This window comes from Anomalospiza imberbis, chromosome Z (genome assembly GCF_031753505.1).
Source record: "Anomalospiza imberbis isolate Cuckoo-Finch-1a 21T00152 chromosome Z, ASM3175350v1, whole genome shotgun sequence".
Lineage (NCBI taxonomy): Eukaryota > Metazoa > Chordata > Aves > Passeriformes > Viduidae > Anomalospiza > Anomalospiza imberbis.
The window spans coordinates 73,281,395-73,308,892 of record NC_089721.1 but is presented as its reverse complement, the minus strand read 5'-3'; the positions used below and the strand labels follow the sequence as shown (position 1 = coordinate 73,308,892).

The 27,498-nt window shown below is 45.0% G+C and overlaps 1 protein-coding gene across 8 annotated transcripts in view; it reads left to right on the top strand.

Moving 5' to 3' along the window:
- The first annotated feature begins 1,214 nt into the window (after positions 1–1,214).
- RASGRF2 (Ras protein specific guanine nucleotide releasing factor 2) overlaps positions 1,215–27,498 on the top strand; it is a 126,254-nt gene continuing 99,970 nt past the window's right edge. For 6 of the 8 annotated variants that reach the window (XM_068177067.1, XM_068177066.1, XM_068177065.1 and 3 more), the window contains exon 1: positions 1,216–1,615. In XM_068177067.1, coding sequence (XP_068033168.1) covers positions 1,331–1,615 — 285 coding nt within the window. In that variant the 5' untranslated portion in view covers positions 1,216–1,330. Of the gene's footprint in view, positions 1,616–27,498 lie in introns of all 8 variants that reach the window. The other 2 variants (XM_068177068.1, XM_068177069.1) reach the window with 1 other exon arrangement.

Below are 27,498 nucleotides of genomic sequence, written 5' to 3'. Positions count from 1 at the left end.
CCTGCACGGGCCAGTAGTTCCTGCAAATAATACACAAAACCACTGGTGCTGACACAGATCACGTAGGAAATATTTTCTAACTCATTCTGTGCATTGTGCAGCATTACTGAATATTGTAACTTCCACATTTTTATTCCTTTTTCTTTTTTACTCATGAGACGCAGTAAAGCAAAAGAGAGCGAAAGCTACATATGCAAAATAACGTTTTCAAATGAAAGAGTTCCAAGGCTTTTCCTGAAAGAACCCTAAGAGGAAGTTTAAGTCGCTAAATCAAAGGTGCAGCGTGCTGTAGTTGGGTAGAAATTTCCATACTGGTGCGTTTTATGTAAAACAATTCTGGACGCCAGCTCCCTGGCCAAAGTGTATTGGCTGTAATGAAGGTGCGCAGGTAGCGCTGTGCAGGAACCAGCACCTGCTGCCGTCCTCGCAGCCCGGGCCGCCGCGCTCCCGGAGATTTTCCTTTCGGCATGTGCGAGCCGCCCTCTCTCTCGCCCTCTCTGCCTCGTGCTGCAGCCGCCAGTTGGGCTCTGTAAATGGTCCCACCTGCGGCAGGCGAGCCCGGCACACGGCGGAGCCCCCGCAGCCCGTGCCGGGGCGCTCTCTGCGCGCACCGCGGTGCCCAAGGACACGCGGGGTTGGGGTTCCCCCGGGGTGACACCTGGGGCGCTCCCCTGCGCCTTTATGGGCGTGAATTTCGGGTTAAAAGCGGCAGGTTTCTGGCAGGTTTCTCTCGGGTTTCTCTGCTGCCTTTTGCTTTAATTCTTCCGCCACAGCTCGAGAGCGAAGTTAACCGGCTCCGGCGGCCGAGCTCGCCCGGCCTTGCCGCTTTCCAAGATTTTCGCTCGAAGAATGGAAAAGGCGGAAACTATCGAGAAACCACGGGGCAGCCCCAAATCACCCCGCGGCTCCCGGCCTGGCCCGGCCAGCGCTGCGCTGCCCGCGGGGTCCTCCGCCCGGCCCCCGCTCCGCATCCCGGAGGGATGGAGGGATGGGGGGGATGGAGGGATGGAGAGCGGAGGGATGCGGGGATGGGGGGAAGGGCGGCGGGGGGCAGGGACCCGGGCGCTGCGGCGGCGGCGACTTTGCTCTTTAAATCGCTCTCCAAAGCGGATTTACGGCTGATCCCCCACGTCAGCGCCCGGGGGGCCGCTCGCCGCCGCCGCCGGTGCCTGGGGCGGTGGGAGGCGGCGCGGGGCGGGGCGGGGCGGGGGCCGGGGGACACTCGGGCGGGGCGCGGGGCCGGGGCCGCCCCGTCGGTGCGTGCCGGAGCCCATGAATTGCTCCGTGAGCGCCCGGCGAGGCTGCGCCGCGGCCGCGGGCTCCGGGCACGATGCAGAAGAGCGTGCGGTACAACGAGGGGCACGCCCTGTACCTGGCGCTGCTGGCCCGCAAGGAGGGCACCAAGCGCGGCTACCTCAGCAAGAAGACGGCGGAGACCAACCGCTGGCACGAGAAGTGGTTCGCCCTCTACCAAAACGTGCTCTTCTACTTCGAGGGCGAGCAGAGCGCCCGCCCCGCCGGCATGTACATGCTGGAGGGCTGCAACTGCGAGCGGGTGCCCGCTCCCAAGGGATGCGCGGCGGGCAGCGCCAAGGATGCCGCGCTGGACAAGCAGGTACCGCCCCGCGGGTGGAGGGCAGGCGGGGAGGGACAGCCGGGCGCTCGGGCCGCCCCCTCGCACCCCCGGCGGTGCCGCCCCCGGCCCGGCCCCGCCAGGAGTTCCCGCGGCTCCCGGGGCGCGGGCGAGAGCCGCAGGCTCTCGCAGAGTGGCGGAGCCGGGGTCCTTGAGTCCTCGCTGGTGACTCCTCGTTCCTCCCTGGCCCTTCTGTTTCCATCCCCAGTGACGGCACGCCGAGTTGCGGTGAGGTGCCTCTCACAAAGCAGGTGTTCAGTCCCCTCGGTGCCGACACTCCTGCTGTGCAGCTGTGCATTTCTCAGCAAACTCAGCACAGCGAGGCTGCGAGGGGCCAAAGTCCCAAAGCAGCACAGGGGCACTCTGAGGAGGCACTGAGCCCTTCCCTGTGGGGCTGTTGCCTCTCCCAGCGATGCTCTGGGAGGGTAACAGGCTCTCAGACCCCCTGGGGACGCGTGTGGCAGCCGGGCAGGTGGCTGGGCGGCCCGGGCGAGCCCGTGCCCTGATTGCAGCCTGCCACATCCCACGGGAGCGGGAGGGTTCCTCGCCAGGCAGGTGTGGCGAGGCCGGCCGTGCCTGAGGTGGGGATGGTGGCACAGCGCCCGAGCTGGGTCCGGCCCGGCTGCCGTGGGGCGAGCACCGCCGAGGGCTCGGGTGGGATTCCTTCCCCGCCAACTGCCGAATTCCTGCCCTCCTCCGGCCCCAGCTGATCCTCCCCAAGCTGATCTGAGTGACATGCGTGTGTCAGAGCAGCGAGTGGTTAAATACTCCCGTGCATTACATAACCGGCAAGGAAAGGACGCTGTGGTTGCTCGGCGTGGATAGAGATCGGGTGTCTTACCCACACACCTCCTGCTGCCTCATCTGAATTCTTGATCTTGTCTGAAATGTGTTCCAACCTGGTCCTGGCGTGCCCGGGTACCTTTCTCCCTGCACGGGAGCAGCCCGGCGGGTGCCGGAGTGTTTTAGGGAAGTTTGGGTGGCTGTAGGAGCGTGGCTTCGGGCTGGCTGCAGGTGTTTCCTCACGCTCGTGAGAAAGTGACACAGACCACAGCCATGTCCTGAAACCCAGCACATCTCTGAGCTCTCCTGGAGTGGTAACTTTGCAAGGAGAGCTCAGAGCCTCGTCTTATATTTGTGCCTTCCCCCCCCCACCTACAAATAATCCCGGTGTGCTCAGGCAGCCTCCGGGTGTTTCGTGGTTAAGCGGGCAAACTTTGGGGAGCTGGGGTGGTTGTAGTTGTGTCATATTCACCCCCCAATTCTGGCTTATTGCTTAGAGGCATGTTTTTATAGCGTTATAAATGGAGCACTGGAGGATCCCCAGATGATATTAAACATGGATGTTGCCCTGCCTTCTTTACATTGGCTTACTACACTTGTTTATCAGCGGTGTTGTTAAATTACAGCTTGACTAAGAGAACTGCCTGAAAACAAATCCCTTCCATGGCTCTTCTCTGGGAGCCTTAAGTTGTGCTTTTACAGTGATGAATGAGTTGTTCATAATTACATCTAGTAATAATTACAGGGCAGGAAGCTAAGCTTTTATTGCTTCAGACATCAACTATGTTGGTGCTTTCAAGAATAGCAGACTGCTATTAAAGGGGCAGAAGAATGCTGCTTTTATTTCCATGGGATGCTTGTTTCAATTTTCAAGAGAGATCATCAGGAAATATTCTTTTCTGTTCACCTTTTGCTTGATCCCAAGCTTTATTCAAAGCTTTTTTATTCTGTAGCTTTTACAGATGTTTAATAATTGAAGTGCACCCTTGTTTGTATATACCCATAAAGACACAAATCTTTGCTGAGGTGTACAGGAAATTCCCTCAGTGACCAAAACTGATCCAAGGCAAGAAAAAAGAAAAGAAAAGAAAAAGATTTGAAAATTAAGCAGTCTCTTTCGTTTAGAAAATGTGCTCACATTCTTAAAGGTGTAAAGCAATAAGCCATGAACCTTCAGTTTATTAGCAGAGGCAGGCAAACTTTATTCAGATGATAATGAAAAGTCGATATTGCACATGCTAACTCCTGGCAGTGACAAAATACTGCATAGATTTAATGTGCTTTGATTTCTCCACACAAATGTATTAATGGAATGGGAAAAAAAAAAAAAAAAAAGTTCTGTGGCAGTTTTTGAAGAATCAGATCTCTCTTCTGCAAAGGAGGGACAAAAGACAAAAGTTTTCTTCTTTACTCTGGGTTTCATTTACCTGACTAACTCAGATATTAGAGTGATATGTGCTATAGAATTACACAAATGAGGGAGAGAAAGAGGAATTAATTACACAAAAGAGCTTCACCAGCATATGCATTTTCTCCAAGTTACATAATAAAGATTATGGAAAATGCTTGGAGGACAAATAGATTTTGGTTTCCTTATCTTGCAGATCCTCTCAGTGTTGGTTTTCAGGTGTTTGGGCATGGATTGTCAGGTCACGTGCCTCGTGAAACTCTGTAAATTGTCAGAGCTGAGTGGGATGAGTGCTGGGCTGTGCTGTCCTGCACAGGACACAGAATTTTGGCCACCAGATGTGTCCAGGTGTGGTGTCCGTCTCCCAGCCAGCCCAGCTGCTGGCCAGTGACACGTTCCACCCTGCTGGGGCTGCTGGGGACGTTAAGGTGTGACAGGAGCCACCACCCTGAGGAAGATGCCAAATGCCTTCTTAAGATTTGTTCTGGTTTTGCAGCATTTAGGGCTTGAGAAACAATTGCAATGACACTTATTTTGCCTTTTCCATTACCATATTAGTATGTTTTTTTTCCCTTCAGAGGGATATTTCCTTCAAAGAAAAATCTGTTAAAAGTACAGAACCTGTCTTAGTAATGACTGCATAAAGAGTGAATCAACTGATATTCTGGGAATGTGTGATCAAATTGAGTATGCTGCGTTTACTAAATGATCTGCAGAGGGAATTCTTGTTTTTAGAGAAAAGTGTTTTGATCTCCCTCAGATTTTAGAAGAGTTTTCCTAAATACCAAACAGGTGTTGCTGCACACTTTGATTTCACATTTCGGGCCAAAAAAGAAGACATAGATTTATTGAAAGGATACCAAGGTGGAAGAGGCTGAGTTTCGAATCAGCAAATTAGGACATGTAAATACCACATGCAGATAGCTTCTGATTTTACTTAAACTGCTTCTTCCCAGGGGAACTGAGGGTTGTAAACAAGTGCAGCTCCCAACAAGTCCTTCACTGTGGCACTGAGAGTCTTGATGAGAATACATTTCAGCTTTTCTTTAAAAAACTCTGGAAAGAGAATGGCTGGCTCTGTCTCAGTGAGGGGTTAGTCTCTTTCAAAAGTAAAGCAAAATGCCCCAAATCATGCTTTTTGCAGCGCTTCACAGAAGGCTGGCCCTTGTTATCCAGCAAGTTCACAGATACTTTTTTAAATACTACTGGAAACAAGTGATTAGAAGAATGTAAATATTAACATTATTATTATTGTCCTCGTTGGGAGGAGGTCTGTGTGTTTAGTTTCTTTCATAACTGTGCATTGAATACATGGAAATGTTCTGATACTGTTATTAATAACTGTCTCAGAGTATTTAAGGTTGTAAATGTTGCATGATTGGAGCAGAGATATTCTTTGTATCTTGCCTGCAATAATCTTCCTCCCACTTAGCAAAATTAAATGCAGTATTAGGTCCGTGTCCCCACAGATTAGCAGAATCCAATCATTTGAATTTTTTTTCTGCCTGCTGCGGCTCTGGTTTTGTGGAGGACACAGTGATTTTTGTGGATCCTCTCTGTTTTACACTTATTGCTTGGCACATGCCACCAACAGCTTTTGCTGTACCTTCAGCTACTTTAATTATGTTTAACCAAGCAAAAGCACTTAAAGGGCATTTTTAATGAAGATGAAATTAATTAAAAGTTACTCAGTTTTTTTGGGCAACCCCCATCCCCCGGAGCTGCTCAGCATCCTGTGCATGTTTAATGTTGTAGATGGCTGAGGAGTGTTGGGGTTTTTTTTTTTTTTGGCACCTTCAGGATTAATATTGTCCGTAAATCTTACTGCTTGCATGTGGGCAGGGAGTTCCCTGTGATGTCCCAGTGAAAGGTAGGCCAGAGACCACCCCATTTAAAAAATTTTCAGGAGAAATTAAGAAATAACAGATGACTTTTTCTTCTCCTCATCTGAGAAGAAATAAAAAGATGTGTTGTGCTTTTGTTTTCTCTAAAGTTTTGTGTTTTTAATGGATTACCTTCAACAGAAAGAGTTAATTAAAAAAGATGGCTATTCGTGCTCTTGGGGTTAATGTTTTTGTAAGATCTTCTCACGGCAGAGTCTCTAAATGGTTCTTGTGTGGAGACAGCTTTGGGGTAACCTGCTCTTGGTCACTTTCCCAGGTTGTCCCTGTCCCCTGCTGTCCCTCGGTCACTGTCATGGGTCATCAGAGTTCGTGAGCACATTCCCCAGATACTTCAGACTCTTCTGGTCTGTGTTTGAGGGGCAGCAGAACACGAGTCACTGGCTCTGTGCTTCATGCAAGCTGCAGCCAAGGGGTTGCTTCTTTCTCCTTGTGAAGAAATGAAAAGTGAATTTATGGCGTCCCCTGTGGCCTAAGGCAACAGGTGGGAAATAAATGCAAAAATTAATAAAACCCCCAAACAAACAAATTAAAAAGAATGCAACCCAAACCATCAACCAAACAAACAAGTAAAAACCCCCCTGTCATCTATCCGGGGACTGAGCTCTGCTCTTTGATAAATGTTTTGTGTTTGCTCAGCAGTGGGCACATTTTGTGAATAAGGAGAAGGAGAGGAAGATCTCACAGCCATATTTATTTGCACTTCTGCCAAAATTTAGGCATTTCCTCCTAACTCTTGAAAACGTATGTTTCTTCTGTCATGTTACCAAAAGGGTTGTTTGTAACTGTGCATGGGTGGGGAACCTACACAGCTGATAATCGAGTTACAGGTAGGTTGGTAGGTTTTTTTTTTTTTTTTTTTTTTTTTTTGGTTTTTTTTTTGACATGCCTCCTCAAAGGTTAGTTGAATCCACACAGACATAGCTTGGAGAACATTGATGACATTTAATAGTTTATTATTTAACCTTTGGCAACCTTCATGCACGTCAAGTGGTTTTGGTGAGGAACCTGAGCCTGATCCATTTTGTTTTCTGTTCTTGACTTTTGGTCACCCTTGAGGGTGAAAGGCAGCAAGAGGCCCCACCTGAATGCCCAAGAGTAATTAAAAGGACTGAGGGTAATGAGATCAGATTTTGGTGAGACAAAGTTTTATTGGATAGAAAACATGGACTGAGGTCCTCAGCTTTTCCCTGCGAGGCATTGTAAGATCCTGAAATATTACAATGTGCTGTAACAGAAGTGCATAACCTGTAATTAAGTTATTGGATGATAATTAAATCCCAAGACAAATGACATTTGGCAAGGGCTTGTTTGTGGAGTTTCTGGGAAATGCTTTTGGCCAACAGGTGAAATGTCAGTGATTGGAAGCACAGGTTAGACCTCACTTGGAAATGCAAAATCCCAGAGCCTGAAGGCCGAAAATGTCACTCAGTCACTTCCTTGTAAGAATGATATCCGATAGTCCCAGTCCCAACCTCAAACACGCCAGGTGACCAGAAGCTCCTGCTGCAGGGTAGCTCATGGTGGGGATGAGAACGCTCAAATAAATTTCAGATAAAGCACTCTAACAGTTTAACGGGAATTTCATTCTTCCACCTCTCTTGCAGCCAGTGCTGCTGCTCATTTCATTTTGTCTCCTTTATTGATGGAGTTGCATCGATTTGGCCTTATCTGTTTAGTCCCTCAAATGTACCAGGAGATCTACAGAAAGCAAATTCTGAGCACAGAAATAGCAACTCAGTCCCTAATTACTGAATAATTGTACTTCATTTATCTTAATTTACCTTGATTTAACTTTTAAACTCGATTTTTTTTCTCACTGCTGTTTTTTGGGCAGGGTTTGTCAGGGTGGAGAACAGTGCTGGTGCTGGTGGGGCTGTGGGTCAGAAGCTGCCTGCCCCTGTCCCTGCAGGAACATGAGATTTTGGGGAGCACCTCTTCCCAGTTCTTTCTGTGTACCAGTCATTGCTGATTGAGGGATGGGTTTTTTTAACACTGTGCCTCTGCACTAAATGTGTAGGAACATATGCTTCCAATTGAGCTTCCAAAATTTTTTTCTTTTTTTTTGATTTACCAATCCCGCAAGGTTTTCTGTTTGAGCTACAGAATCAGTATTTATAGAAGCAGAGGCTTCCCCAAGTCAGTCCAGCCATTTCAGTTTCCTTTGGTGTTTGCCATGAGCTCAGAACCAACTGAGTTTTTTTAGGAAGTGTTATAAACTGCCAATTCTGAACTGAGCTCCATTACAATTTTGAATTTTACTTCTGGAAGGTGGTTTTTTTTTTTGGTTTGTTTTTTTTTTTTTTTTTTTTTTTTTTGGTTTTTTTTTTTGTTTTTTTTTTTGTTTTTTTTGGTGGTAGATCTGATCAGCTCCACTACATCTTAAAAAAAAGGGTTGCATTTTAAGAGGTAAGTGCTGTAACTATTGAAAAAATCTGGAATTATATTCTCTCCTTTTTGCTCATTGTGCCGTGGAACTGTGACTTTCGTCCATTTTTTTGCCTTCTGAGATTTTTGAGTGTGATATAATGTCTGAGCAACAGAAATGATCTGATTAATTATTCTGCAGGCTTGAACTGGTGAGATTCAAGTTCTTGAATTACTGCAAGGTTTCCACTGCGCTGCAGCGTGCCCTTTGCAATCACTCAAACTCAGCAAGCTCACTGAATTGCTTTAATTCATTACATTTAGCTCATTATGCTGCATTTTAAAGGTGCTGTGCCTCTATTTGGCACGCTGTGAGTAAATTTCTGGCTGTCTCTAGATGTCTGTACCTGTGCAGAGGTGGGAGGACAGGTGCTGCTGGCAGGATTTTGGGAGCCAGCCCCACCTGAGCTGGATGCTAGGGCAGACAGGGAAGTCCTGGCCAGTGGGGCCAGTTCGGGGGAATTGGCCACCCCGTCCCAAACTGGGTGTTTGCCTCTGTTCTGACATTTCCCATGTTGGGGCCTGAACCACACCACTCTACTGGTGTCTTCTCTCTTGTGAAAAAAGAGTTTCACTACTCAAAAAATTTTTAATAAAAGTTTAGTAAGGGATAAAAGGGACAATATCCAGTGCTGGGGTGCCTTGCCAAAATGCCAGAAGCACACCATTAGCTTAAAACAATTTCCCTGGGTACTTTTCATTACAGTGGTTAAATGCATATTAATGAGAGTTATGCATATCCAAACATTTCTGTGAGTTTAGATGTTCCAGGAATTTCTTTTGCTTGGTTTTAACCTTTGACCGGTCTGCATGCCATCCTGTAGATTAAATCAATATATTTTATTTCTTGTCGAGGCTCCATTCTGTTGTTTTGACACTGCTTGATAACTGGAGGGTGGGTAGTAAATTTTTCCCTTGGTGTCCTGGTTTTTGTCACTGTAATCTCATCATTCAGATAATGTAGTCTACAAATGTGAGAAACAACATAGCTATTTCACACTATTGTTTGAGTTAGTTACACAAATAAAAGCATTTTACCATTACATAGTGTCTATTTTAACATTATGCTGGGACCTAAGATATAATATATATTTATCACACTACTATTTCTATAAGCTATACAGTGTAACTATACAGTGTATATATAAGCTGACAGATTGCATATATTTATCTTAATTTACCTTGATTTATAGATATACCAAAAAGCAGTTAAAAGGAATTGCAAATAGTGCCACGTCAGAATATTTGTGATCAATTACAACTTGCAAAAGCCAACACACAGATGTGAAAGCCAATAACTATATTTGTCATTTATAACACTCTGATGTCTCAGGACTATGCTGGGTCCTCACCTGTTGGAAATTTAGGATGGCTGCAGGTGACCACAGTTTCTGTTCCTTTCTGATTTCACTTCCTCTGCCTTACACAGGTTGTTTCTTTATATTCTTCTCTGGAATTGTGGGGATCATGTTCAACACCTTTGACAGGATGTCTCTGATGCCCTCCAGAATGGAGTCAGAATTTATTTTTAACCCTGTGCATTCATGGGGGATCAGGCATGACAAGAAAATTGCAACCTTCTTTTGCGCTAGTCATGTTCTCTTCAATTTGGTGCTCACAGAACAATTTCATTGAACTGTTAAAAATGCTTCCTCCTAATAAATCTGTTGGGGAGAACTAAAATTGTGTAGGCTAGCTGCAAAGCTCTCTTGAGAGAATGGTGGAAAAGAAGTGAGGGAGGAGTGGAGGGCTCCAGCAGGGACACCTGTGCAGTACCAGCTCTGTCTTGCAGGTGTTTGTGTGCAGGTGAAGGGAACAGCAGTGCTGATGGCCCTGGGGTGAACCATGCAGGAGCTGACAAACAATTTCTAATCAATTGCATTTGATTTCTGAAGCATTGCCTCCTGTTCTGAGAGCTTGGTCAGGAGCAGCGGGCAAAGGAGGGCTCCTGGGGTGGAACTGAGCCCCGTGTGTGAGATTTTCCCGATTTTTATGTTGATTTTGTGTCACTGAGGTCTTGCAGTTGTGCTTCCTTGGCCCAACAAGTACATGATGGCTGAGAGAAAACAGCAGGGCCTCCTTTCTCCTAAAGTACTCAGGAGGAATTGTGGTTGTGATTAATAATGGCAATTAATCCTTGTTTTGGGGACCCAGCTTGGCTCAGGAGGGAGGCATGCTGAGAGGCAGAACCAGTCCCTGGGAATGGAGTGGCTAAAATGTAAAGGTGCTGCTCAAACACCAAAGATCGACGGCTGTGTCTCACCAGGCATCCAAGCTGAGTTGCACCAGGCCTGCTGGGGTTTGTGCTGACCATTGTTGCAGTAATTCCTTCTTACCCCACTGGCTGTTGTGAAAATAAATGCATTGCTTGTAGGGGAGTGGTGAATGATGTGATGAGAGGCGTCACAGGACGTGGTGTCAGAATTTCTGAACTCTGCTGATCAGTGTGCAGGAGATGTGCATCAGAACAGGTCTCACCTGCGTGTGGTGGCTGAGGCAGGGTCTGCTGAGAGGAGAAAGCTCCCAAAAAGGGCTGCAGTCACTGTGTTTGCACACCTGGGACTGAATGCACACTGCACCAGGCAGCCTCAAACACACTGCTCCTGTACCTGCCTTTGCAACCTAATGCCAAACACTAAGAAAAAGAACCCCAAAAACAAAACCAAAGAAACAGCCCACTAAAACCCCCAGACCGAACATGAAGCTGACAAACAAAAGCTTTTGAGAAGTGGAGTTTTTGACCCACGGCTTCCGTTGTGGGAACAACCACACGGAGACAAATTTTTTTTGGGTGCAGATCTGCTGTGATGGGTGCAAGCTTGCAGGCCCTGAGTGGGGGGCTTTGCTCATATCCTTGCTGCCTGCTGCAGACAGGAGTTCCACAGGAGCATCAGCTGCTGGCCCCAGGGCAGCCTGGGCTCGCTGGACCAGCGCTTCCAGCCCCAGTGGGCAGTGACCTGTGATGGACGAGTGATGCCATGACTGACTCTCACAATTAACAGGCAAATATCATCTCTACAGAAGAAATGAACGGGCAAGTATCTTCTCTACTTTAAGAAAAGTTTTATAGATTTATAGTTGTGTTTTAACCCCTTGTGTTGTCAGGGGCTGGCCTGGGTTTGGGACATCTGGGAGGGTTGGCTTGTCACAGTGGTGACATCTCACCTCCAATCAGGATTTAAGGCAGTGATCTCCACCACTGGACAGCGAAGGAGGAGTCGATGGACAGAACTTTGGGAAGGGCAAAAGGGTTAAAAGGTGAAACCATCATTGTGGGGGGAGCACGTGGTGGGAAAAATCCTCTGCTCCCAGCGCCGTAACATTTTCTCTCTTTGGTCTTCTGTTGTGTTTTTGATAAGGTTTAATAAACCTTTCTAAATTTATGAAAAGTGGGTGGCTATTTCTCACACCTGCGAGAGCTCTGCTCTCAGCAGGGTCGCCCTGCCAGAGCTGTCTGCACCCCTGGATGATGGGATGATACCGGAGGTGTTTACAGACACAGGGTCCTGCCTGGGTGCTGCTCTGCATCCCTGTGGCTGTGGGCCAGCGAAGGGAGCGAGGCACGGCGGCCGCTCTGAGGCACCTCGATGCCTTAGGATGTTAACTTTTATATTGCTCATGATTTGGTGATCCTGCAGTTCTTTGGTGTAGAACTCCAAGCTCCATATCCAGTGTCAGCTGCTGCTGTCCCATTTTGGGCAGACACAGCAATTCCTCTCCAGGCCTGGCAATCAAGGACACCTCAGTGCCTCAGGGCCCAGAAATGCAAACAAAAGTGACCTGGGGGAGAAACCTGGGCTAAATGACTTCATTAGCTGAAGCTGTAATTGTTAGATCAACCCCCATTGTGCAAATGATCCAAACTTACAAAATTATGAAAACTCATGACCTGTTGTTCATTTTGGGTGTAGACCCTGGGGGGTTTTGCCTGCCCAAAATGTACCTGAAGGCCCTTCAATAAATGTAACTGCTCTTTATTCTCTTAACTTTGTCTGGCCCCTGTTTTTAGTAACCAAAAAGCCATCAACCCGACAAACTGAGAGGGATGCCAGGTGGTTCTGTGTGAAAAAAAAAAAAAAAAAAGATATATTTACCTCCCATGAAAAGGAGGGGGGGGGAAAGTAAAGTATCTTGCCAGCACTGTTTCAAACAGGTTTTCCTAAACATCACTGACTTTCTGCAACTGTGTTTTTGATTTTTTACATTTACTTTCACTTTTTCTGGGGGTGTTTGAGTGTATATCTGATGTGTGTTCATTACCTGGGTGATCCAGAGCAGAAGGAAGCTTATCTGGGCTATCTGTGTCCTGAGTCACTTGCCTCTTGAGCCCCTCTCACCCCATGGCCTCCTGGTGAATCAGTTTTCTGTCTCTGCTGTAACCTCTGCAGACACAAACCAGCCTGAAATGTGGAATTCCATCCCATCTGCTGGCATTTGGGTGGCACCACCTGCACGGGGATGTTTGTTTATCCCTGCATCCTTCCCGGTGCTCAGCTGTGGGTGACACAGGGGCGGCTGCCCCGAGGTGTCACCTGCAAGTTTCTGCACACAGCAACACCTGAGGAGGGCCAGGTCCTCTGTCCAGTGTCTGGGCTGTTCCTCCTCCAGTTCAAGGTTTTGTTTTCCTCTGGGACCTGTTGGCTGCACCTTGGAGGTTTGTCCTTCCAGGCAAGAGGCTCTCCCTGGTCCTGCTGATCTCAGTTGCTCCACATTGTTTCAAGCAGTTAGGGTTCGATGCACTTGGATGAAATTTGTTAGAGTTTTTGTTTATTTTGTGAGTAAGTTGTTTGTAATTGTAGCAGGTCCCCTTAATACCACTTGCATTAGATGGGTGAATGTATGAGTTTTTTAATAATTGACATTCCTTTCCAGGGTAATGTCAAGTGTTTGTTCACACATTTGCTCCCTCTTTGTGGTGTCCCCCTCTTTGACCCTTTCCCTCCAGCATTTGTTTTGCCTCATGTAAATTTCAGACTGCTTTTGGTGCCTGTTCCTGCCCTGGTTTCTGCCCTACAAATGTTAATGTGGTGCTTCCAGGCGGCCCGGTGTGCAGTGCTGGGAGCTCTGGGTCAGTCCCTGTGCTGCTCTCACCAGGAGAAGGACAGAAAGGGGCTCCAGCTGTGAGCAGGAGCAGGACAAGAACCTGTGCAGGGCTTTGTTCATCATTTGTGTCCTTTCCCACGGATTCTCCAACTCCTTGTGTTCTGCTTGTGCAGCTCCTTCAGCAGCTTCCAGGGCAACCACACTTTTATTTCTTGCTGTGAGCATCTCTTGCTCTCCTGCCTGAGAAATCCTGACTTTCTGCTGCTGTTTTTAAGGTCGATGGAGAAGTGTAAGCAACCAAGTCCTCTTATGCTGAGCAGCATAAGGCACCTCACCTTTTTGAATTGTGTTTTTCATATTTGCTGACAAGTTTTGATATTGATACTTTCCCACCTTACAATAATGTCAGCATTTGACAGCTACATGCAGTAAAAACAGAAATTTTTTTTTTCTGTAAGTTACCGTGGTGTAATACAAAAAAAATCAGAATTTTCTAAATTCTTGCGTGAGTCAGGAACACAAACTTGTTTGACTTTGAATCCGTCCATTTTCTTCAATGATTTCCTAGTGCAGCCCAGTGGCACCCAGACTTTTTGCTTGAGTGAACCTTGAGAAGTGTGGTCACAGTGGCTGGGAGAGGTTCCTGAGGACTGGGACAGGGCAGATATCACCCAGATATCATCCCTCACATCTCCAGAGGTGGGCAGGACAGGGCAGGACCATCAGTCTCTCTGGAGTCCCTGGGAAGGTGATGAGGAAAATCCTCCTGGGAAGCATTTCCACAGACATGGGGGTAAGAGTGGGGGACTTGGAGTGGTCAGTGGGATCCGCGGAGGGGAAATCACGCCTGACCAGCCTGATAGCCTCCAGCAGTGATGTGGATTAGAACTCTCTGAATGACCAGGACAGTGAAAGATGATATTGAACCTTCACCCAGGACATTTAGTTCTAAGATGGGACTGCTGGCCCAGATAGTAGGAATTTTTTTTTTTTTTTTTTTTTTTTTTTTTTTTTTTTTGGTAAGGAAAAGTAGCAAGGCTTCCCACTCTGCTTTCTTAAATTTTCCTCTCTGCTTGTTGTCAGGAAGTGGAATCACGTGTGAAAAGAAATATATATGCCAGGACATTGTTTCAAGTTGCTGTACGGTGATCAGTCTCGTCTTCTTTCTGGAAGAAATTTACTATTGGCTCAGAACCATAACCGAAAAATTCAGAATTCTTATGAGTTTATTACAAAATAAAAAGATGAAAACTCCTTCTGTCTTTCTGTGCTTTGACCGTGCTTTTTTTTTTCTTTAATGCACATGTTAGTGCACCATGTATGTGGCATGTATTTTCTGTTTCACTCTTTTTTTTTTTTTTTTTTTTTTTTTTTTTTTTTTTTTCTGGGGGAGTAAAAGAGGTTGTTTTCTTTTTTAATCGCTTCCCATCTGATTTGAATTTGAAGTAGTCATTCTGGCTTGGCTCACGTTTAAATTGTAGCAGGAAAAAATTGTGCAACTAGAATAAACTTAACTTTAAAATTTTATGCACTAATGAACAGAATGTGATATAACTGCTGCTAACTCAAGCTGAAGCCTTTTTTCCTTGTCTTGAGTTACTTGGAATATATCTGTAATTCAGTGGTTTTCTGCCTTTTGTATTCTCCTTGTGCTGAGCAGTAACAATATTTAAAAAAATATCAAGTTTTGCTGCCCTGGGGAAGGTAAAATAAATTCCTTGGGCTGTGTTATTGCAGAGGTGGAAGCACAGAGGGGGATGCGGTTGTTCAGCCTCACGACGTTCAGACACTGCCGGGACTCACCTTGGCTCCAGTGTGTGTCACTTCCTTATCCATTTTCTTTCCTATTTTTCCCTTACTCTTTCCTTGTCCCCGCTGTTCACTCAGGTGGCTTTTCATTTAATCTCTTCCCCTGGGGTATACTTGGGGAATCCCTACCTGGTACTGAAGGTACATCACGTATAAAGCTGGGACACCCCCTAGCACAGCACAGCATTGTGAAGATTTGTTTATTCCCACTCCACTTACTTTCATAAAATATATAAATGGCGTTTCTTACATCAAAGACATAAATTAAATGTCTGTCCTTTACCTGATGTAATTTCACAGCAGTGGATTATTTGATCTAAGTGACTTCAGGAGACTTTTTTCTAAATATATCAAGTGGGACCAGGTGCCTGATCTGCTTTAATACCATATACCTTTTATTAAGGGTTGATCAGCTGCCATTTCCATTTATATTTCCCGATGTTCTTTCTTGATTCAAGGTTATTTTAAGTCACCCAGGTCAGGAAGGATATGAGTGGGGTGGAGTGCTGAGGGAAGTGGGGATAATTAATGGAAAACATATTTGAAAGGGAGTTTTGAGAGCTTCCAAAGAACAGTATTCAAATGTGATTGACTCATTTGATTAAAAACACTTACTAGATTCAGGCTGCCCCCTTTGCCCTCTTAAAACCTCCTGAATCATGAACGTATCAAATTAATTATTACTAAGTAATACTTACATCAATAGTAGTATCCAGTTCTGCATGTACTTTATGTATAACCTGCAGCTTCTGTTGTAGATTGCTCATGTCATGAATATGTCAGTATATGTTCATTTTTAGTTGTTATTTGGAAACTGGATTGTGTTAAATGTGCTTAGAGTACCAGCACTTTCCATGAGCTATTTGAGACAAGCACGGGGCTGCTAAGGTAAAATTATGGAAAGTTTCAGCCTGGAATTATTGGCACCCTGTCTTGTTTTCAATGTTGGGATCACAATGTGGCACAATAGAGTATGTCATAACATTGTTTCTTGGGATGATTTTTTAATTTTTTTTTTTTTTTTAAGTAAGGACCTAAAGGGCAACAACTAATTTAGTGAGATACTGGAAAGACACTCTGTCAGTGAGGGCAGGCTTGGTAGTGGACAGTGTTTATATTGAACAAAAGCTGTCTCATGGCATAAATTCTTATGGCAATAACTGTAAGTAGGCTACAATATCCTTCCCTACCAGCAAACAGTCTCAATACCTCTCCTGCCTTCCTTCTATGCCCCTTGTCCTCTGTCAGGTGGATGTGCTGGAAACCTTTGGTCTCTCTCTGCCTCAGTAAAGTCCTTCCTCACAGGCAGGAGTAGCTGCAGGTTTTAACTATGCAGATGGTATTGGGTGTTCCTGGAGCTGCCTGGCCCTGTGAGAGACGAAATTTCAGGTGCTGTGGCACTCCCTGCAGGGAGTGGGTCTGTGTGTGGATCACAGCTGGGCCACCCTGTGCTGCTGTGATGTCCCTGGGGCACCCATGAGCTCAGCCCTGCTGCTGTCACCGGGCTGCTGTTCGTATTTATTTCTGTCACCAAAACCACCTGAGCAGCAAACCTTTCCATGCCACTGGGTATAGCACATCCATCCATCATCCATGTATCCCTGCATGCCTGCATCCATCCATCCATCCATCCATCACCCATCCATCATCCATCCTTCATCCATCCATCCATCATCCATCTATCCATCCTTCATCCATCCATCCATCCATCCATCCACCCATCCATCATCCATCCATCCTGAGGATGTCCTTAGGCTTAGCAGTTGAAATATTTGTTTTAAAAACTTATGTTGGATTATTTTTTTGAGTTCTGGATAAGAAACATTGGCTTAATGTTTGGCTTGGTTTGCTGATGCTCGCTGTAGGTTGTTTCTGGAGCTGGAACATGCTGGGGTCTAAAAATGTTCTAAAATGCTCTAAAAATGTTCTAAAAATGGCATTTTTAGTGTTATTAAATGTTACATTAATTTAATATAATTTGTGTTAGTAAATATTAAATTTATTATATTTTAGGGTGTGGCAGAGTGTCCCAAAGCTTTGGATAATTTTTGAGTTAGGTTTCTAAAGTAAGCCCATTTACCCTCTCTCTTCACCTGGAAGAGCTCCTTCCTGCAGTCCTGAAATGTACTTCTTAAACATTTAATACATTTAACACTTAGTTAAATGTATTTTTTGAGGTGTGCCTACATAACTCCTATCATCAAGGTCCTCCAAATGTGGCAGGAATAATTCTTTCCTACTGTACTTGGCACCCATCACACACTTAGTGTTGCCCTGTGTTTTTAAAATTTTTATGTAATTTCCATGTCCCTACCACAGGCTGTAATTTAAAAATAATGCTTGCACATCTCCTGTAGAGTTAGCCACATCACCAGCTGGCCAGAATTTCTGGTTTTCCAGGACCACTTGACAACCAGCAGGAATAATATCTTTGTTTTAAGTATATACTGTCATCTAACCTATTAAAAAAAGATAAAAATAACCTATTGAAAACTAGCACTACAACTGGCCTCCCAGTGAGACACCCACACTCAGATCTGGAAGCTGCTGCCTGGCGTGTGGTCTGAGCTGTTCTGAAGGCTGCAGGGCAGGAGGTCGCTGACAATGACGGCACTGCAGCCTGGCTCAGCATGTCACCACGAGCACCAAGCCCCCGGTTTGTTTTTTCTGAATTGCGGTGTGCCAGGGCTGCACCCCTGCCTTTGTGCAGAGGAGCTCTGCTGCCTTCTCTTAGCGGAGTGTGGCAGTGCTGATGTCCAGCACACTGAGGTTTGAGCCTGCAGCTCGTTGGAGAGCCTCTGAACACTTGTGTTTGGCTGCAGACCTCTCATTTTAGGGCACTTTTTGGTCGAACAAAAGAAAAAGGGATTGCGGTGCTCCTGTAGTGATGCCGTGCACAGCAGCTTTTTGTCAGCAGACCACGTTTGCCTCCTGATGGCCTGCCCTGAGAGATAAGTGAGGCAAAAAATACCCCAGTTTGTGAGGCCAGAAAAGCTCAGCTGTGCTTGCAGAGCCCCAGGCAAAGCAGGTGAGGGCTGTGGGTTGGTGTGGCGGGGCACGGAGCACCCCTGAGAGCACGTTTAGGGACACAGAGCACGAGACAGACTCTGCAGAGGTGGCACGGGCACTTGGAGTGTCAGCCCTAAGCTGTAAGTCATTAATTACCTGCCCTTCATAATTGTTATGTAATTAATGTGGGACGGTTCCAGCCTGGCTCCTGCAGCAGATGGAGTGTGGATTATGTCAAAGCAGCTTCACCACCACACACCAAGAGTCTGATCTCCACTCTCTCCTGGGCTCAGCAGCTGGTGGCTGGGTAGAGTTTTCCAGGGAAATACATGAATTGCAGGCATTGCACGTGATGGAAATATGCTGGTTTAATAAGCAATTATTGTCCCACAGCAGGCCTTAAACATACACAATAATTTCACAACAAAAGAGGACAATAATTTTCGGGAAAAATCAGTTTCTCTGGGTATGTGTACGATACATTTAGCCTTTCTTTTACTTAAAAAATATAAGGGAAACTACATGGTAGCAGCCTTCTATTTAGCAGTGATAGCTTTCTTTTGTGGTTCAGGAAATTTTCACATTGGACATCTGCCAAATTTTGTCTTACGCCTTAAATACTTGAAATATTTGGAATGGCCACTTACAATGAAAGTAAGCAAGTACAAATTGGCAGTGAATGACTTCCCAGGCAGTTAGTCACACAAAATCCAGTGATTTTTTTACTGGATTGCCACCTGAGCTAGAATTATCAGAAGTCAGGAAAAGGGCTTGAGGTCACCTGGAGGCTGAGCATGGTGCCTGTGGGAATAGGGCACTGGTTATGGGAAGCAGGGAAGAGCTTTTGGGACCACACAGGACGTGCTATGGGATGACTCCAGGTGGAGCCTAAGGCAGGGAAAGGGAGGGGTACACGTGGAGCAATAATGGAATAAGGTAATTAAAGAGACCAGTCTGGCCTGCCCAGGTGTGTGGTCAGCACAGTGGGTCCTGTCCTTGCCCTGAGCTCCGAGGTGCAGGACATGATCAGCCCTGAGCAGCAAAACACTGAGGTGCTGATCAAAAACCAAGAGGCGTTTCTTTGTGATAGTGATGCCTTCAAATTTTAGCTTTCATAATTGTCATGCGTTTGTGGTCCTGCAGTTCTTTAGTGAATAGCTCCAAGCTCCATATCCAGTGTCAGCTGCTGCTGTCCCATTTTGGGCAGACACAGCAATTCCTCTCCAGGCCTGGCAATCAAGGACACCTCAGTGCCTCAGGGCCCAGAAATGCAAACAAAAGTGACTTGGGGGAGAAACCTGGGCTAAATGACTTCATGAGCTGAAGCTGTAATTGTTAGATCAACCCCCAATGTGCAAATGGACCTGAATTATAAAAGTGTGAAAACCCGTGACCCGTGGTCCCTTTTGGGTGCAGGCTCTGGGGGAGGTCTCTGTCTGCCCAAAATGTACCTGAAGGCCCTTCAATAATATATCTGCTTTTTATTCTCTTAACTTTGCCTGGCCCCTGTTTTTAGGTAGCCCAAAAAGCCATCAATAGCATGGAGTGATCCCTCAGACTGCTGGCAGCTGCTGAGGTTGGTAGGTAGGGATGCAAGAAAAAAAGCATTTGGCAGGGTCTGAGGAGGAAAATGGCCATGAACAGCTCTTTAGAAGTATATCTGAATTTCAGAAATCACAGGAAATCACTTTCCTGTGTCACTGCAGCTCAGCTCCCCACACTGAGCCGTGTGGAGGTCACTTGTGCACCTCAGCACAGGGGCAGCAAGGCCCTTTCTGGGGTGAAGAGGAGGAACCTGGGCAAAGCACAGCCGTGGTGGTTCAGCTCTCAGTATAAGATAGTTCAGTATCAGTGTTAGTATCAAGATAGTTTACCTCAGGACCAGATTGTTTTTGTTGTTGCTTCAATTACTTGCTGTAAGAATTTTATGGTCTGCTCTCCTGAAATGAGCTCTTTTCCACCCTGGCTTTGGTGTGAAGGTGGAGAGAGAAGTTTTTGCCCCATCAGCATTACAAACTGTGCCCGTGGCCCAGGAAGAGTTTTTTGTTTTCTTGAACTGTGGGAAGTTCCCACATTACATTAAAAATAAATTCCTCCTACTTTTTGCGCCGATAAAAACCTTCAAAAAGGGATACTAATTATTATTTTTCCAACTTTTTGATTTGTTTTATGAGTCTGCCTGATATGAAGCATGTAGTATTTATTTTCTTTAATATTCAGGGATGGAAAAGAATGAGGATAGCAGACAGAATAATGCAAATTTTCTATTCCTAAGGTACCTGCATCATAATGATAACATGCTTGTTGTTCTGTGTTTGTGTCTGGTTTATGCCTTGTGGTTTCTTTTCTTTCAGAGGTAATAGATAAAAACTTCAGTACTTTGTAATAACATGTTTTCTCTTCTTTGTACTGAATAAATAAGGGCTGGTAGGTTCCGGCTGTCTCTGCTGAGGTTTTGATGTGACCTGCTGCTCCTCACACCTGCACACAGGACAGTGAAAACTCAGTGGGCAGTGGGGGTGGAGCACAGCAAGGGCTGAGCAAAAAGAACCAATAATCTCTGTAAGGAAATTGTGGTGTGTTTTCAGTGCCTAGAAACTTGTTTGGGAGATAGTGCAGGAGGGAAAGGCGCTGGGAATGGTGGGTGATGCAGACTGGAATTGCGCCTTTTTAACCTCAGTGACATCAGAGTCAGACACCCCGGAGTCCTCTGCACTTAGGTGGAGCTTTGCATTTATTTTGGTGATTATAAGGTTTCAGCACGGTGGTCCTAAATCAGCCAGCTAAATCAGAGGACACATTGCTGGGAGTTAAACACCCACTCTCCTTAATTATTCTGGGGCTGTTGGATGAGTGGTTGACAGAAGCACACTGAAAATCTTCATCCCAGCTCTCCACCCAGCAGTGTAAATAGCTGTATTTGGATGACTGACCTTCTTAGCAGGACATGGTGTTTTTCCTGTACACAGGCCCCAAATTATACTGGGACATCTGTCACTTTGTTAGGCTGCAGAATCGCCTGCAGCTGGTTCTATTAGGACTCTGCTGCAAAACCCCTTTAGCTGAGTGACATTATCACTGCATGTGTGCTTCAGAGGAATTGTGAGCAAGTTGCTGTTCAGTTTGTCACCTTTAAATGGTAGTCATTTAGCTGGAGCAACGGCATAGACCAGCGCTTGTGGAAATTTAAAGATTTATCTGATATAAATATTTACAAGATATGGGTTTCCCTGGTAACTTGAAATGTCTAAAAGGCAAACCTGTAAAAATGTAGGGAGCTGTGACGTGTCTCTTAGCGTTAAGGTTTGTTCAGGCTGTTGTACTAGAAAACCATCATTTTTTTTTAGGGAAATGCAAACTTACTGAGTTGTGCTGCAAAACAAAATTAGCTTCATATCTCTTATGAAAAGAATAAGCTCCTTGCACTGATAGTGCAAGTAAAGCATTTGCCTGCTGTGGTTTGAAATAGCACATGCCTTCATTCTAAAATTATTAGAAAAAGATCAACTCTGGCATCTCAGTCACAGAGTACCCACTGAAAGCAGCCCCTAAAAGTTGTGGTTTTGTGATTTTATGGCCCGTTTTTGGGAACACTCTGCTCTTGCCTCATTCTCTGGATCATTTATGGACTAGCAGGTGGCTGTGGCCACTGAGAGATGGCGAATTGGAGCCAGGATAGCAAGACCTGTAGCCACAGCTTGTGGCTACCTGTCACGCCTCTGTGCTGTATTCTGTTTGTACACAAATTATTTTATAACACTGTTATATATGTGGTTTTACTCAGCAGCTCTTGAGACAACTGTAGCTTGTGTTCACAGAGCCAACCATGTTCTGTTGTAAGGAAAAGGTGTGGGAGGAGAATAAAAACGATCCTGTGGGTCTTGTCAACTGAGTTTAAAGTGGTTTTTGTGCTTTTTGACTGTACTTGGAGTTCCTCTGAGGAGGAGGAGGATGAGAAAGAAGCCCTCACACGTCACAGTGACACTGGAGCTGTTTGCTGGTAGTCGCACAAGGCTTGGGACACTGGGTGTGGACCCAGAATTTGGGTTGAAGGTTGGGCTTGGTGATCCTGGGGGTAATTTCCAGCCCCGTTGGTTCTGTGGTTGTGTGCCCCCGCCGCCTCCTCCGCAGCAGCCAGGAACTGATGCATCACTGAAGGTTTCACCCCCAAATTGCCAAAATCAGGGCAGCACCTTTGCTCCGGGTCGGTTCTCTGGATCCCACAGACCTTCCCCCAAAACCTTCTGATGGGAATTTATCTGCATGTGATGACAGTGATGGGAATGTCACTTGGCAGCTGGAACTTGGTTGAACAGTATTCTTCCTCTTCTCGTTTGTCTCCCTTATTGCATCTGGTTGCATTAGTTTTGTTTTTACAGCAGGCAAGTAAATTCATGTGCTTTTCATGCCTTTTTTTTTGTTTTGTTTTTGTTTTTTACATGGGGATACAAAACTGCAATGTTACAAGACAGTACATTTCCCCAGCTGTGTTCAAAATGTGAACTTTGAATCTTCTCTCTTTAGTTATCCAAAGCACTTCTGCACTGTTTTGCCTTTGGAAAAGATAATTTTATACGCTTGATAGAGATTGATTTGTGGGTTTCTTCTTCCTAAAAAGCCTGAATTAACCTGGTTATCTTTCTGACACCATGTCAGGCAGTAGGATGGCAATCTCCATAATTACTACAACTCTTGCAGTAGTAGCAGTGGTATCCCATTTTGTGCAAGTGCTAGAACAAAGAAGTTTATTAATGTTTTATATTACAAAAGTTAGAGAGGAGGTGTCAGAAATAGAATTCTAAGAATGAAGGCAAGAAGTGGGGGAATCCGAGGGGGGTGTCCCTGCTTGCTGCTCTTCACCTTTTTGTTAGAATGATTTCGCATGGAAATAAGAATTTCAAAGGACCTGGAACAAAACAAAAAAAAAAAAAAAAAAGTCAACACAATTTGATCAATCAACACAAAGTGCTTTTATTTTTGCTTTGATTTTGTGTTTCTAAACAACTACTGATACAGAGAAGCATTTGAATTTCCTTTGGGATAGAAAGGTGTGGGGTTTTTAACCGATTGCCACCCCCTACCCATCCCTTGCCCAGCTCTGGTGTACATCAGAGCAGAAGATTTCAGTAGCATTTTTCCTCTTGTTAGAAATGGTTTTCAAGAAAAGATGACTTAAGGAATATTTTATCTGTTTTTGCAGGAAAAAAAAAAAAAAAAAAAGCTTTTTCAGCAAGAAAGTGATTGAGGCATTTCACTGACCTGAAAGCTGTAGCTGAATTCCTACTGTATTTTTTACATATGCCCTGTATGCCTGCTAATGCAGAAAATTAGGTTTTTTATGGTTTCCCTTTCTAGTTATAAGCAGCAAAACTGGATGGCTTTTCCATCCTTACACACTGCTGTGTGTTTCTCTGCCTTTGAAAAGGGTAATATTCATGTGGGCTACAAAGCTCTAAAAAATGAGAGGATTTTGAGAGGAGAAATTGAATTTCTGACATAGTCTTCCCACAATACATTCCAGCGAGTTAAGAACAAAAAACAACAGAAACTATTTTGTATTTAGATGCAGCTCTGAGTGATAAAACTGCTTCTCAGACATTTTGATGGAAACTGATGGCTTAAAATTGGGGTGTTTTTCTGTATTGAAGGAAAAAAAAAAGATCAGTTTGGGTTAAAATTAAAAGAAAAAACAGGCAATGTACTTTGCTTGACAGGAGGAGGGATTTCAGCTAAAACCAAGACTTTTATGTGCAAATGGAAAAAAGAAATGAGAAGCAAATTGAATTTCAACGTTTGCCATGTGGATACTTCTTTGATCATTAAGGCTGTACTATTACATGATATAAGATATGTGGATCTTTAGTAGAGTTTGTCAAAACTCCAGTAGAAGGGAAGAAATCACAACTTCTAAAACTTGGTATTGGCATCACTAAAAGGAAGTGCAATAACGTCCCCCAGAACAATTCTGTTTGTATCCAAGCTGAAGCTGGTTTTGCCACTCTGCTTCATTCGCTGTTCCAGATTTGTTTTTTCAGCAATTTGCTCTGAAAAGCACTGTGAAACAAACATAGTGAAGAGAAGAGCTTTACTTAAAAGTTTCTTCAATTGTATGGCAAGTTCAAGACTTAATGAACTGCAACTATCAAACACAACTGTCAAACTGGCAAGAAATAGCAAATTTGGCCTTTTTCCTGCCACAGAGGAGAGATGAGGGTGCTGTTCTGCACTTCTCAAGCCAGGGCTTCTCAGGATTTATTGTGGAGGAGCAACAATGGGAAGGCTTTCCTGCTCAGAGATGATGTCCCCTGGGAGCCCAAAATCTCTGTGTTTATTCAGGTTAGCTTGAGAAAGCTCTTGCTGCTGGGGATGTGTATTGACACAGAAAGCAAAATTTGAGGTTGCATAAGAAGGAGGGACATAAAATATTCTCTTTGTGGAAAATGAACAGAAAATCCCATTGTCCTGCATGCAATTTACTCATTCTGGGAGAGAGAAAGTGATGCTTCTCTGCCCCCACTTTTCAGCCCTTCTGTAACTCTGTCCTCTCCAGAATGGTGCTGCCTGCTTAGGATTGCTCTTGGTTGCCACTGCCACCTGTGCCGTGCAGCGGGGTGACACGCCCAAATGAATTCTCCAGTTCTCAAATCCGCGAGATTTGAGATTCCCACATCCCCGCTGTGTGCGCAGCAGGGTCAGGCTCTGCTCTGCCCGGGATGTTGGAACCCTGACTACTGTGAATTTTCAACTTTCTGTGCTGACAGACCCTGACCACCACCCCCCCCCACCAAAAAAAAAAAAAAACCAAAAAAAAAAAAAACAACGACTATATTTGACCTGAGGCCGTAAAAAAGGCTTCTAAAATTAAATGATAAAACTGAGTTTATGAGTGTATCTTTTAAACAAAAGTATATCATATCACACAGTAGAAAAGTTAGAATTTAAAGAATTTAAATTACCAAGAACTGAGTTTATGAGTGTATCTTTTAAACGAAAGTATATCATATCACACAGTAGAAAAGTTAGAATTTAAAGTTGTAGAATAGAATAATATACAACAATAATATATATTATTTATATATATTGTTTTTAATACATATATAATATACTCTATCTATTATTAATACCTATTATTTATTATGTTATTTAGAATATATTATATATATTTATAATATATAGTATTATTTATAATTTATTTAAAACAAAATAGAAGTCTTAAAACAAAGGCTTGTCCTTCTTCTTCACCTACTTTTTCATGAGTTTGAGTAATATTTTGTAATTAGATAAAAAAGTTTACATTACGAGCCATGAACAGTTAGTTATTAAGTTAAAAATAATTTGTGTAATTTCTTAATTAAGCAGTTTATTTTTTAAAGAAACCTTGTAAAAAGAGAAATATGACTCTATTTTTTATTTGTTAGTGTGAAGTGCTATAGAACTCACACATGTAATCCTGACAGCAGAGTGGCTTGTGAGGGGACAGGAGCACGGTCCCTGAGACACACAGGGACCTTGGGCACAGAGCTCTGCTCCAGCTCTGGAGTGAGTCTGCACTGGAAGTGGCTGGAAGTGTTCCAGAAAACCTGTGAAAGGAAATGGCTCTAAATTGCCACAGGCACATTCTCCTTTCTTTCAGGATTTTTCATAGAGCAGCACAGTGAGAGGAAAGAGAAAACAATTTCTATTTCTGCTCCTTGTTTTTCCCATGTGGAATGTGTTTGGAGAATTGTTCACCTGGGGTGATTGCTTGGTTGGGTTCTGGTGAGGATTGTTGGAGCTGATGGCCAATCCAACCCACCTGTGGCTGCACTCTCAGAGAGGATCACGAGTTGGGAGTTAGTTGGATATGGTAGTTAGAAAAGCAGGTTTGTAGTTTTAGTATCTCCTTTAAACAGTATATTAATGTACTATAGCATGGTTATAATAGAGAAACCATTCAGCCTCTGAGCTGGAGTCAGACATCAGCATTTCTCCCCACCAGGTTCGCCTGCGTTTACAATTCTAAATGACAGCAGCCCAACAGCGTTCTTGGAATGCATGTGACATGGAGTGTGCCAGTGAAGTGCACTGCTGAGGGAGTCAGCCCCTGCTGCACTCACCTGTGCTCAGGGACAGAGCACAGCACCACCTCAGAGCTGGCAGTGACAAGGGCTGTGCCACATCTGGAAACCTCTGCCGTCACAAAGGTGCTTCCAGAGATCAGGATCGACCAGCAGTGCCCAAATATGCCTGTGGGATGGAAGGGAAGCTAATGCATCAACAAGGGAGGGTCTGTGGATATTCTCAGTTCGGTCAGAGAGAAAAAGAAAGATTTCTGCCAGGCTAAGCTGGGGAAAAAGTCCGGGAGGAATGTAAACAGTCTATTACCTTGCTGTCCGTTCATATTGTTTATAGGTGTGTTCTTCCACACTGACCCAAGTCCAGCGTCCCAATCAGGTGAAATGTTTTTACTTTAAGACCAATGGAATTAATGTTTATGATGTTCTTTATAAAAGAGAGAAGTGCTTTTGAATAAATGCTCATTTTGCCTTCTGATATCGTGCGAGTCGTTTCGCCCGTCCCTGGCTCAACAACATCAAGGTTCTTCAACTTTTCTATCACAAATCCCTCTGTAAATTCTGTGGAGGAAAAAAAAAAAAGAGCACCTCTTTGCTTGACACCCAGAATTGCAACAGCTCTGGGGGAAAGAGTTGATGGAAAGGTATCCTCAGTTACTGGGTGTTGGAAAGGAGCTCAGCAATGGAGCTGGGAAGGGGCTGGGGAATTCCTGAGGGAGCTGGGAAGGGGCTCAGCCTGGAGAAAAGGAGGCTCAGGGGGGACCTTGTGGCTGTGAACAGCTCCTGACAGGAGGGGACAGCCGGGGGGGTCGGGCTCTGCTCCAGGGAACAGGGACAGGAGGAGAGGGAACGGCCTCAGGCTGGGCCAGGGGAGCTCAGGGTGGATATGGGGAATATTCCTTCGTGGAAAGGGCTGTCCAGCCCAGGGCAGGCGTGTGACGCTGTTGAGCCAGGGACGGGCGAAACGACTCGCACGATTTCAGAAGGCAAAGAATGAACTTTATTCAAAAGCACCTCTCTCTTTTATAGAGAACATCATGAACATTAATTCCATTGGTCTTAAAGTAAAAACATTTCACCTGATTGGCACACTGGACTTGGGTCAGTGTGGAAGAACACACCTATAAACAATATGAACGGACAGCAAGGTAATAGACTGTTTACATTCCTCCCGGACTTTTTGCCAGGCTTAGCCCGGCAGAAATCTTTCTTTTTCTCTCTGACCGAACTGAGAATATCCACAGGGGTGGATCCCTGGGGGGATTTCAAAGCCCTGTGGATGTGGCACAGGGGTCAGCGGTGGCCATGGCAGTGCTGGGGAAGGGTTGGGCTCTGATCTTCGAGGGCTTTTCCGACCTAAACTATTCCATGATTCTGTGATCTCTGTGATCCTGTAGCTCCTCCTGGTCTGTTTGGTTTAAGTGCCTTCCC